Below are 13,338 nucleotides of genomic sequence, written 5' to 3'. Positions count from 1 at the left end.
TGCACAATATTATTCAAAAAAGTACAGACGACAGATCACAACAGAACATGTTCTGCATGTTTCAACTGCAGTTAAAAAGCAGTACACACTAAAAAACGTGTAACAAATGCTTTTTAATAATTATAATATAATTATATTATTATTTATATAATTCTTTTTAATAATCTTAATGTAAATGTTTTGAATTAAATCATGAATTATGATACCAGTTTTTTAACTAATAACACTAAATTGATAAGTAGCCAACGGGGACATGGCCGCCACGTTTTTGTTTACATTTAAAGTGTCCCTTCTGATTTAATCTATTCTGTGGTAAGTCGAGCGGAACCTGATAGTTGTTCGAAAAATGATAAGGGCCTCAAGCCCTCGAGTACGATAATTCTTAAATTTTGCTATTACCAACATAATTTTATTTTTTTTAAATAGTAATTAATTTAACTTTTTGAACATGTGCTGCACTGAGTGATTCATTAGATTTATATTAACTCGATAAGTTAAAAGTTAATGTGGAAATAAAATATCAACTGAACTCAGTTTAAAATAAGTTAATCTTTTTTTTAAAATTATTTTGTAAATCACAGAAAGAGTGAATGTGTCTTTCTAGTTTCTAATTTATAAATTATAAAAAACAATTTTATTGAACTTTTATCATAATATACACTGTATATGATACTTTATTTTTATTTTATACTAATATACAGGGCGATTTTTTTATCATGAACCACTCATTATTTCAAAAAGTATCAATGTTTTTGAAAATATTTTTTTACGAAGTTTCATGTTGTTAAAAAAACAACGTTTTTATAAAAAAATTATATTTTTTAATATTTTTTATCCTTATAATTTTTTAAATTTTTTACTTTTTTGAATGGCAACCTAGAGTTTTAATTTCATATTCCAAAGCAGAATATTTTTCTAAGTATTTTGATACGTAAAAGTCGAATTTTGGACGAGTAGTTTATGAGTTATAAGTATTTAAAGTTTAGATTGGCGGAGTGGAGTGGTACGGGGTTACCCCGCAAAATGTTTGTCCACTACTCCGCTTGTCTAAACTTTAAATACTTATAACTCATGAACTACTCGTCCAAAATTCGATTTTTACGTATCAAAATACTTAGAAAAATATTCTGCTTTGGAATATGAAATTAAAACTGTAGGTTGCCATTCAAAAAAGTAAAAAACTTAAAAAATATTAAAAAATATAATTTTTTCATAAAAACGTTGTTTTTTTAACAATATGAAACTTTGTAAAAAAATATTTTAAAAAACATTGATACTTTTTGAAATAATGAGTGGTTCATGATAAAAAAATCACCCTGTAGTAATATTTACGTATAAACGAAAAATTTCAAAATGTTTTTAACTTGATGGTTTTTTTTTTAAATCAACTGTGAAAAGCTAAGTTATATCAACTGTATATTAAATTAGTTATGTTCATAAGCTGATTAGAAAATAAACTAACTAGTTAAGTTAAAAAGTTTTTAAAAAATAACTTTTTTAATTATTGGCGGTAGTACGGTACTTGATAAATCGTATTTTGAATAATTGAGATATTTCATTCGGTTACGTTGGCATACATGTAAGAGGTTAGCGATAAAAATGTCTTATCATTTTTCGAACAACTACCCTGTACCCATATCCGAGATCCAGTATTTTATTTTATTGTACTATTTCGTTACGTGTAACGTGCAATAACTTATTATAACAATATTGCAAATAACACCCCAAAAGAGTACTTCTTCAATACACGGTAAATGTATAAGGTAATATACCTATAATCAGAGCCGGATTAATAAAATGAGTGGTCCTGGGCTAACATATTTTTAGGGGACCTAATTTTAAAAATACATTTTTATACTCATATACTTATTAATATTTAGTAATTCAACAACAACAAAAAAAATTTTCCCTTAAAAAGTAAATTTATATTAAATTATTTATTTATTAAAAATATAATTTAATTAAAATGTTAATATATAAAAAGGTAATAATACAAAAATTACAAATAACTATACAATTAGAAGATTATGTAAAATTCATTTTTCTTGATTTGCTAGTTGCGAAGGTGTCCAAAACATCATCAAAGGAAAGGTTTTTGCATATGTTATTTTCAATTGACATTATGGTTAATGCATTTAACCTCTTTTCCACTTGAGTGGACCTAAGTCGATTTTTAATTAGAGCTAATTTTGAAAATGATCGTTCTGCCTCACAATTTGTTAAAGGTATTGTCAAATATAACCTCAATGCAATATATACATTAGGAAAAACATCAATAAGATTTCGCTCATAGAGAAGTTTCGCTATAGCACTACAATTATCAATATCTGAGGAAATCGTTTTGATGTATTGATAAAAATGATTTATTTCTGTTTTTAAGTTATCATCAAGGTCGACATTATAAAACTTAATACAATTATTTAATGATTCAATATCTGGTTCAATGTCAGTTTTAAAGTTCACCAAAAATTTAAATTGAGAGTAAAACAGACTATAAGCATTAAGTCTTCTATCAAGTTCATAAATCAATTTATCGATAATAATAAAGAATGTATCAACTTCAAGCTTTTTTCTCCCGCTTAAAATAGTTTGATTTTCACTTCTTTTTGTTTTCTTTTACCAAAGTCTTCATAATTGTCCATAATTTTTTCACTTAAATTTTGTGCCAAATTCTCATATTCATCAAATTTTTTTTTTTCGTGAAATATAAATTGTTGTAAAGAACGAATTAAATCACAACCAGACAGTAAATCTAACCCAGGTTTCTGTAATTTTTCACTAACTTTATTAAAACGTTCTAAAATAGTTTGCCACAAGACACTCATAAAAGCCGCCTCAAATTTAAGAAATTTTTTCATTAACGACTTTGCTTCTCTCCTTACATATATTTTTTCTTCAATATCATTATTTATATTTTCCAAACAATTAAGAATATTATCATAATTTATAAATAATGCTCTTACCGATTCATAATGACAACACCACCTAGTTTGAATTAAACTTTTAAGACGAAGTAGTTTTTGATTATCATTTGTACTTAAATTTGTTGTTAAAATAGTCCACCTTCGTGGAGAGGACGAAAAAAAACATATAGTTTTTGTAGGTATGAAAAAAAATATATTGCTTTTCGACATGATTCAGTAGCACTAACACCAATTAAATTCAGCGAGTGACCTGCACAAGGAACAAATTGAGCAAATGAATTTTTTTTGTTTAATATGAGCTTGTAATCGTTCATATTTTCCGGACATATTTGCGGCGTTATCAAATGACTGTCCACGACAATTTTCTAAGTTTAAATTATGTTCATTTAAAAAATTATTGACGACATCGAAAAGCGATTTTCCTTTATGACTATTAACTGGAATAAAATGTACAAATCGTTCTTTAACTTCGCCTAAATATACATATCTAAAAACAATTGATAACTGATCAATGTGTGAACAATCTGGTGTAGAATCTACGATTAATGAATAATAGTTGGAAATATTTATTTCTTCAATAATTGTTTTTAAGACTTTTCTGCCCATAAGTTGAATAAGTTCTTCGCAAATAGTTTTTGATAAATAAGAAGGATTTCCTGTTCCTTGATTACCATATTTTAAAATGTGTTATTTTAAAAATGGGTCAAATTGTGATATTAGTTCTAATATCCCTAAGTAATTACCATTATTAGAAACTCCAAAAGCTTCGTTATCACCTCTAAAACTTAAGCTTCGTTCACATAAAAATTTCACAACAGCCACAACTCATTTTAAAACATCAATCCAATAATTTGTTTCAGTTCTCATATGATTTAGTAAACTTTTATCAACACGAAATTTATTATTTTGACAAGTTAACCACGAACTTACAGCATTTCTATGTTCTATACTGTTCTCATGACTAAATATTAATTCATCTGCATGTTTCCAATCATGAAAACCTGATTTTGAAAATGATGATCTCAATTTACTATCAAATGGAAATAATTTACATGGAAAACAGAAAACTGCTCCAATTGATTCAGAATATATTAACCAATGCCTAGTTATTATATCCCCATTATGTATTTTTCGATCGAATAATTTATCGGACAAAAAACGATTTTGAGTGTTAAATAAACGTTTCGAAGCCGGATATTCTTTATTTCTGTTTTGAAAATACACAGATCCTAATGTTATGCATTCTTCTCTAAAATTAGTATCTATTGTTTCAGGCCAAAGACCAGGATCTTTTGATATTTTTATTTTATTGGAATGCAATATAGATAGATTATTTATGGAAGCACTACACTGTTATTAATTAATATTGATTCTGATGAGATTTCGTCTAAATTATTTAAATTAATTTCTACTTCAAGATCTTTAACTATAGTATTACTATTAAAAGAAGAATTAATTGTTTCATTACTTTTTGTATCGTTTTGTGGTTTGAAAAATTTAAAAATAGTTGGATGATTCTTTACTTCGTCATCTTTTTGTTGTTTTAATTTTCGTTTCTCTGCACCAGAAAGATACTTTCTTGAGGACATTTTATTTTATTAAATTATTTTAAAATAAACGTATGACACGGTGTACAGATTGACGCGACGTTACTTACGAGCATGAACGACAAACTTTTACTGAGTAGGTATATACAATTACGGTATATTGGTAAAATATGTATAATATAAAATTAAAAGATAATAAAATTAATCATAAAATATATGATATAATTATTAGATATAATCTTTAAATGATACGATTATGATTAACGATAAATGATTGTAATTCCAGGTTTATTTTTATGCGAAAAACCCTCATATCTGGAGCTATAAAATAATACATATGAAATAATGAAGTATATTGTGTATAATGTAATTCGAATATTACTATTGCAGGCAATTTTAAATTATTTATATGAATGTATCTAACAATATAAATTGTTATAATTTCTTTTTAAAATTGTACAAAAATTACAATTTTATAATTTTTTTGGGGGCCCTCTTTTTTTTAGGGGCCCTGGGCTATAGCCCTCTTAGCCCCCCCCCCCTTAATCCGGCTCTGCCTATAATTATATCATGATATACATCGATACTAATTACTAGACATACAAAGTACCTATCAAACTATCTAGATATCCAATATCCAACGAGCAATATAATAATGATACGAACGTTATTATAGCCCATTCGGCTCCCGATTTTCCTAAACGGCTCCCGTTTTCAAAAAGGTCAATTCCCAAACGGCTCCTGTCGAAAAAGGGGTTACGAACAGGTCAATACCCAAACGGCTCCCATCGAAAAAAGTTTTACTATCAGGTAAAATCTGGGTAATTATTCTGTTTTTTACAACACAAATTCCTTCCCACTTCATACAGACTTAGGACTGTCTCTAAAGAGGTGTGGTTAAAAATGTGTTGTTGTTTTTTAAGGTTAAATAATAAAAATTATATTCTGTGAATTAAATGTAAAAAAATTTTAAAAAATAGACAAAAATCGTAAAAAAATGTATGTATAAAATTATAAAAAAAAATTATAGAATCGGTAAATTTTTGATACACAATTTGTTTATATAATCTTTGGTAGTTATCTTATTTGATGAAAATTCTCGGATAATGTTTTAAATGAGCTCCTGTTTTTTGTCGGTTTTGGTGTATTTCGAGCATTAATTTGTGTTTCGGATTGTATTTCGGTTAGTATGTCAATAACCTTGAAAATATTAGGATGAGCAGAAACCTACGACGAAATAATACACACAAGCTTTGGCGATTATGATACTCGCTGAATACGAGTACGTATAATATTATACATATATAATTTCGGTATACAAAAACTGTATACAGTTATTAAATGTAAAAAAAAATATAAAAATATTATTAGTGTCTTAAAATGTGCACGATTCCGTACGCTGATAAAGACCGTACGGAATCGTGTTCTACCTCTTTTTTCGACGGAAGCCGTTTGGATATTGACCTGTTCGTAAAATCTTTTTTGACGGGAGCCGTTTGGGAAAAATAAACAATAGATGGGACCCGTTTGGGTATTGACAAGAGTAACAGCCGCCGATAACACCGTAATTCCTGTTTAAGATACGTACTTATTTTATTTTATTTATTATAATTATTAGTAACTAACAGGTAGAATGAGGAACAATTATTACGAATGATAAATCCAAACATAAATAGAGCTTTCTATTTCTAATAGATAATATATTACTAGAGTCTAGAAGGGATAGTAAGTTTTATATTAAAAATAATTCGTACGAAAAAGATTAGAAACAATTATATAATTTAGATTATAGATTAAAAAACAAGTAAGTACAGTTGGTTTAAAAAATAATTGCTTGACACTTATTATACGTATTACTTAGTAAAATATGATTTATAAAATCCTTAGGTAATAAACTTTGTGCGACACCGGAAAACCCCAAGGGTAGTACAAACCTATACAAATCGTGTACAAATGAATAACGGCATTGCGAAATTTTAAATTTGAGTGGTGGGCGGGCTGGGGTTACATCCCGCCAGCCCGCCCAAGGGTAGTTTTTGAAATTAAGGGATGAAGTTTATCGTACAAATCCATACAAATGACGTACAAATAAACGGCATAGCGAAATTTTAAATTTGAGTGGTGGGCGGGCTGGGGTGACATCTCGGCAACCCGCCACTTCAATTTTATTTATATCTCGATTTTAAGTGGCATACAAATGGAGGGAATGGTCATACAAATGCATACAAATGGTGACATACCAGAAAATACCAATATTCGATATGGGGTGGGCTGGTGTGACGTACGTCCCTGAAGTTGTATGCGTGTACGTCGTTGGAAACGTTTACTCGCGACGAACGACGCCCCACCATCGTGCGTCGACCAATTTATTTAATATACAACATTTAACTTTTATAAGAATGCCAAATCTGCAAAAAACCTCACTTAGGCCACTGTAGGGCAAAAAATTCCATGACGATTAAAAAAAGTTAGTATATTTGTTAAAACTTATTTTACTTATTACTCATTTTATTTTTATTAAATTTAAGACTACGTTGGCGATAAGCATGCCTAAAATTTAATTTCCTTCACTTAATTCCTTGATTCATTTTTTTTTTTACATTAAGAATGCTACACATGCGGTAAGCAACACATGGGCATATGTTTAATAAAATTAAAAAAAAAGATAATTAAAACGGTTTGTATATTTTAAGTAAGTTTAATTATTTTATTTTTATTGAATTTATGGATTGTTGAAATGGGTGAGACCGTTTTCGACCTAAAACGTACCATTCCCTTTTCGGCCGATTCACTTTTCGACCAAATTTAAAAAAGGTCGATTTCCTTTTCAACCAAAATCGTACCCTTCCCTTTTCGGCCGATTCACTTTTCGACCAAATTTAAAAAAGACTGATATACTTTTCGGCCAAAACAAAAATTTATATAGGTAATATATGTAAAAAAAAAAATAATTGCTGTTAGTTTTTTATAAGTTACATAAAATGTTTTAAAATAATATAGAGAACATTTTTAAAATATAACAATATTAATACATTAATATTATTTTTATGTAAATTTATCACAAATCTATTCATATTATGGTTTAAAATAATTTATACATGGTAATTCTTTTATGTGGGTACACTAATTATCTCGAAAAGTATTTACTTTTTTCAAAATATTTTTTTACATTGTTTCATGTTGTTAAAAAACCAACGTTTTTACTAAAAAATTATATTTTTAAATATTTTTTATGCTTATCATTTTTTAAGTTTTTTACTTTTTTCAATGACACCATAGAGTTTTAATTTTATATTCCATAGCAGAATATTTTTCCAAGTATTTTGATTCATAAAAATCGAATTTAGGACGAGTAGTTTATGAGTTATATGTATTTAAAGTTTAAACAAGCGGAGTAGTGGTCAAACATTTTGCGGGGTAACTCCACTCCACTACGCCAATCTAAACTTTAAATATTTATAACTCAAAAACTACTAGCCCTAAATTCGATTTTTATGAATCAAAATCTTAGAAAAATATTCTGATTTGGAATATGAAATTAAAACTCTAGGTTGTTATTCAAAAAAGTAAGAACTTAAAAAATGATAAGGATAAAAAATATTTTAAAATATAATTTTTTAATAAAAACGTTGGTTTTTCAACAACTTGAAACCATGTAAAAAAATATTTTGAAAAAAGTAAATACTTCTCGAGATAATTAGTGTACCTACCCAATTAAAAGAACCACCCTGTATATTACAAAAAAAAAAAAAAAAATGAAATAAGGTTAATATAATATATTCTGCCATCGTCTGATTTTTGTTAGCGCTGATTCATTGCGTTTTAAAATAATTGTTTGAAACTAACTTAACAAAATCATACCTAAAAATGTGATTACAATATTTTAGTGATATATTTATTTTTAATTAATTATAACTCTTCGATATTTTAATAAATAATTTACTATACCTGTCATTTGTCAAGTTGTCCGTTTTGATAATGTGTTATATATTTTTCATTTTTGGATATTCTCTCTCGGATTGATTGATCTTAAGTAACTTTTGGCAAGTAAACACTTCTAAGTTTGATATAAGTTTCAGTTTGCAACTCATCAGTTAAAACCACAAGCAAATTAAATATGGATGGAGATTCTTTATAAAAGCTTCGATTGAAATTTGCATGGAAGGACTCGCAGGTATTTGTCGTGCGTTATATACTAGAATTTGCTGATGCCCATATCTCTGGAGGATAGTCACAATCTGCTGTTAAATAGTTGTCAACGAGATGGTCAGCATATTTGATGACTTTATCGTCTATAGGACGAACAGCCATAAAGTTTTGAAGAAAACAATCTAAAACATTATTTGGTTCTAGAACAAGCAATCCAAAAGTGTGGCGCAACCATTTTCCTGTTTCCGCAGATCGATCTTGATGTTCAGTAGCCAGTCCTACTTGTTAGATTTGGCGATACAAAGCCTGAGTTAAGTGGAACCTACACCCAATAGTTTGAGTTTGTGGCCAAATTTCATAAACTGCGTTAATTATAGCTTTTTCAAAGTCTATTGTTACATACTGCGGCAATAATGTTACGCCTAAAGAAGTGCATTTCTGTTATATAAAGCGAAATGTATGACTGTATGTTTCGGTAGTCTTGTTAGGGAGTAAACAAAAAAATAATGGAATATAATTTCCGTTTTTAAAACCGTGGATAGTGAACATTTGAGTAAAAAAACGAGCTGAATATTTAAATGTCCCGTCCATGTATAATGTCTCGATTTCTTTTAGGAATAAAATGTTCGAGGTACATGCAAATATAAATTATTCTTTTTATCATTCACTAATAAAAAACGCTCACCTTGCTTAGTTTTTAAGTTCATTTTTTCCAACGATAAATGGACTTTTTCTAAACTCGTTGGACACGCTGGCAATACTTTGCGCCGAGCCTCGTATACATTCTTTCATATCCTTTTAATGTCTGCTGTAGTAAACTGTATGAATTCAATATTTTCACCAGCTTCTTTTAAAATGATTGTTTTTGGTCTAACTTAGGGTGCATCGGCTGCTTTCCGTTTACAGTGTTTACACGCTGAGCTAACAATTTGCCTAGATATTGTATACCGATCATATGGCGTATGGTTGTGTAATAAATTTTCATGATGATCTTGTACGACAATTTTATTTTCTGTAAACACTTTAGCATAACAATCTCTTTGAATACATCGCCAACGTGTAGAATTTTTTTAAAGTTTTTCATCACTGATCCGACACTAAATTTGTAACTATTTAAAACTAATAACGGGTTTTCGCGAATGCTTTCAATAAATTCAGCCATATTAAGTAAAATATAATAATATTATGAACGTAAAAAACTTATAAAAACAATGCAATATACGAGTATATGATACACACATAGGCACTATATAACTATTGCACAAGTTTCGATTTTACAAAAAATTAACGAGTAATGAGAGAATTTCATCAGTTATTGATATTTTATCTTGGCTATAAATGATAGTACTCTACAATACGTATAACGATCGATCTTTTGAACACACTCATTTCAGTTTGGTGCTTATCTGTGTGACTGTAATCTGTAGATTGGTATATAATACGGTCACCTTGATTTAATTTTAGGTTTTTCCATTTTATCCTACAATTGCATCTGGAGAATTATTATTTGTAAAAATACAATTCGCAACAAAATTATTTACAAAATGATTTATACATACACATTAAAAATTATCCCTATTATTTCATTTGTAGTGATCACGTCGCCTACAGGTATCAGTAGTCGAGGATGATCTTGAAAGGTGACTCTTTAGTTAATTTAATTTTAATTTAAAATAAAACATTGGGGGTTGTTTCCGATGTAAAAGTGAATATCCTTGGTGCATTATAGAGGTCAAAAGTAAACATTTTCCAACAGTTTTAAAAAAAAATCGAGAAAAACAAAAAACAAATGACAGAAAAACGGGAATTTTTACGCAAAACCAGTTTTGGAACAAATCGATTTTTTATATGGTTGTAATTCAAAAACTAATCACCGTAAATACTTGAAATTTTCACCCAATGTTTATGTTAGTAATATCTATATACAGTTTAATTTTCAAAAAATTTCGACTTTTTTGAGTTATTTATAGACCACTGAAATTTTCGATTTTTTTGAGAATTTTTTTTTGAAGTGTCAGTAAAAAAATGTTGGACGACCAAAAAAACTTGAAAATTTAATACAAGTTTCCTTATGAGTTGTTCTTATTGTAGCTAAAAAAAAAATAAAAATTGTTAGTCACAATTTTTTTTATAAGAGTTTATAGTTCAACTTTTTACGAAATCTATCGAAAACGCGAAAATTTGCAAGTAATTTTGAAGTTGAAAAATCATAAATTTTTTTGTGTTTATAACTAAGGATTAAAAATACAACACTAAGTTTTCCATAAGTTTCCTTCAAATATCTATAGTGAAAACTCGAAGAATCATTTAGGAAAATTTTAAGTGCGTTTGAATTCTAAATTTTTATGAAATAGCGTAACGATAACGATTTATCCTCAAACGATTTTAAATATTTGTTATTATTCAAAAAGTATAAGTCGTAGATAAATAAAAATTTTACCAGTTATTTAGATTGGCATTTACTTTACATGATTTAATTTTCAAAATATTTTGACTTTTTTTGAGATATTTATAGACAACTGAAATTTTCAATTTTACTGAAAATTTTTTTTTGAAGTGTCAATAAATTTTTTTTGGCCCAATCAAAATACTTGAAATTTCAATACAAAGTTTCTCATAAGTTATTCTTATAGTTATTAAACAATTATAAGAATACATAGGCACAATTTTTTTTTTTATTAGCATTTGAAGTTTAAATATTGACAAAAATTCGTCAAAACCAAGAATATTTTTTTTTGTGTCTGTCATCACGTTTTGGGGCAGTAAAAGTGCTTCGATTTTTGACTTCAGTACCTTATTCGATCAGAAAGTGAATCTAGTTGGTACTTTTGACCCCCCCAAATTCTCAGTATTTTTCTAAATAATCGGGATAAACAAACAAAAAATTAAGGGAAAAACGAGAAAATTTTACGCAGAATCAGTTTTCGACAAAATCGATTTTAATTTTTGATGTAACTTTAAAACAAATGACCGTTGATACATGAAATTTGCACTGAATGTTTATATAGGAATTTTCTATATTTGATATAATTTTCAAAATATTTAGATTTTTTTGAACTTTTTAGTGACATTTTAATTTTTCAACTATTTTAGTTTTTTTTTTCTATAAATATCGATAAAAATATATTTGTAGGGTAGAAAAGCTTGAAAATTGAATACAAGGCTCTTAACATATTGTTACAATATAAGTTGAAAAATAAAAGAAATTCATAGTCACAATTTTTTTTTATAAGCTTTCAAATTTTGAATTTTGACAAAATACGTAAAAATCACAAAAATTCGCAAATTGCTTTAAGCTAGAAATTCATAAAAAATTTTCTTTTTAAATCTAAGATTTGAAAATTTAATACAAAATTCCTTACAAATTTGTCAATCTTTATCACAAAAAAATTTCCGCCGGGAATTCAAATTTAATTTTTATTATCATTTGAATTTCAAATATTGACAAAAATTCGTCAAAACCATGAATATTTGCAAATTATTTTGTAGTTCAAATTCAATTGAAAAATAAAATATTTGTTTCAAAATAGAATATATGACAATATTTAAATATAATATATCCTAGACTGACAAATCATCTCCGTTCAGAATCGTTTTTCGTATACAATGATACCTATCATTGCATTCAAATCTAACCTACTCTAGTCAGAGGTCCACCCCACCACCTAATGTACAGCAGAGCGACATCCACTTACCCGCTTTTTATTGTTAATTTTATAATTTACAAACCATACAAAATTAACCTTTTGAGACAGTCCAAAGTCTGTTTGAAGTGAGAAGGAGACATCATTCTAGAAATACTATAGGTCAAGGATACCTAACCTTTAAGAACTGCTAGTCAACCACTTTCTCCTAATGAAATCAGAATATAGTAAATCCTATAAAATTGACTTTCATGGATATAGATGCACATTATAATTAATCAATTAATTAATAATGCGAAAAAAACAAATTTGTTTAACAGTTAAATTAAAAATTGTTTGAATATTTTATAGGTTTTTCATATAGAAAACATTTGTTTTAAATTTGATTGAATTTTTCTATTTTTTCTATAATTATGTTATAAGAGGGGGGGGGGGAGTTCATTTTAGATACTGTTCAACCGATTTTTTTACAGTTCTTACCAATGATGAAAGGATTCAAAGAGAATTACCTTTCATAGTCACAAAGTACAGGTGCTATTTTTTGTATCCCTTGTATATTATTTGGAGGAAATTCTGTTTTTGCTTCAACTGGGTTTTTGGATTGGAAAAGAATGGGTCATAGTATTACATCACACGAGCAATCGCCAATTCACAAATCAAATACATTGGCTCTAAAAAATCGAGGAACATTAAAAAATAGGATTGTCAGTGGATTATTGGACCAAATTAATGGTGAAGTTCATTATTGGAAAAATGTTTTTAAGAGAATTTTTGTAGTGGTTAAAACTTTGTCAATAAGAGGATTGGTATTTAGAGATGACTCAGACAAAATTAGAAGCCAACGCAATGGAAATATTTTTATGTCAATGGAATTAATAGCACATTTTAATCCATTTTTAGCTTCTCAAATTTCTAAATATGCTGATAAAGGAAAATGGTCAATACTTATCGTTTTATAAATATTATGAACCATTAATGAGTAAAAAGGTCTTAAAAAATATTGTAAGAAAAGTTCAAACAGTAAAGTATTTTTCTATAGTAGTTGATTCGACGCCTGATGTTTCAAATTCCCAC

At 27.7% G+C, this 13,338-nt stretch overlaps 2 protein-coding genes across 2 annotated transcripts; both read right to left on the bottom strand.

Moving 5' to 3' along the window:
* Nucleotides 1–2,025: 2,025 nt before the first annotated feature.
* Nucleotides 2,026–2,858, bottom strand: LOC149057318 (uncharacterized). Its single transcript, XM_089223380.1, has 2 exons — nucleotides 2,621–2,858; nucleotides 2,026–2,327 (listed from the first exon to the last, which is right to left on the bottom strand). Exons 1-2 carry the CDS (start codon nucleotides 2,856–2,858, stop codon nucleotides 2,026–2,028), a joined length of 540 nt encoding a protein of 179 aa, XP_089079506.1.
* A 288-nt stretch (nucleotides 2,859–3,146) lies between these two features.
* On the bottom strand, nucleotides 3,147–4,513 carry LOC149057317 (zinc finger MYM-type protein 1-like). Its single transcript, XM_089223378.1, has 4 exons — nucleotides 4,337–4,513; nucleotides 3,806–4,274; nucleotides 3,668–3,748; nucleotides 3,147–3,586 (listed from the first exon to the last, which is right to left on the bottom strand). Exons 1-4 carry the CDS (start codon nucleotides 4,511–4,513, stop codon nucleotides 3,147–3,149), a joined length of 1,167 nt encoding a protein of 388 aa, XP_089079504.1.
* Nucleotides 4,514–13,338: the final 8,825 nt, after the last annotated feature.

The sequence above is a fragment of the Diuraphis noxia genome, unplaced genomic scaffold (assembly GCF_037042655.1).
Source record: "Diuraphis noxia isolate RWA-SAM2 unplaced genomic scaffold, SU_Dnox_SAM2 contig0003, whole genome shotgun sequence".
NCBI lineage: Eukaryota > Metazoa > Arthropoda > Insecta > Hemiptera > Aphididae > Diuraphis > Diuraphis noxia.
The sequence above is the reverse complement of the archived record's forward strand: the minus strand, read 5'-3'. Positions and strand labels throughout refer to the sequence as shown.

What these genes read in the sequence shown, in the direction of transcription:
- LOC149057318 (XM_089223380.1), bottom strand. Translation starts at nt 2,858, where the DNA reads ATGAAAAAATTTCTTAAATTTGAGGCGGCTTTTATGAGTGTCTTGTGG. An exon ending in GGACAATTATGAAGACTTTG is followed by an intron (nt 2,328 to 2,620) that starts GTAAAAGAAAAC and finishes CGATTTCCTCAG; the next exon opens with ATATTGATAATTGTAGTGCT.
- LOC149057317 (XM_089223378.1), bottom strand. Translation starts at nt 4,513, where the DNA reads ATGTCCTCAAGAAAGTATCTTTCTGGTGCAGAGAAACGAAAATTAAAA. An exon ending in CTATAGTTAAAGATCTTGAA is followed by an intron (nt 4,275 to 4,336) that starts GTAGAAATTAAT and finishes AATTAATAACAG; the next exon opens with TGTAGTGCTTCCATAAATAA. An exon ending in TTTTGGAGTTTCTAATAATG is followed by an intron (nt 3,587 to 3,667) that starts GTAATTACTTAG and finishes ATGGTAATCAAG; the next exon opens with GAACAGGAAATCCTTCTTAT.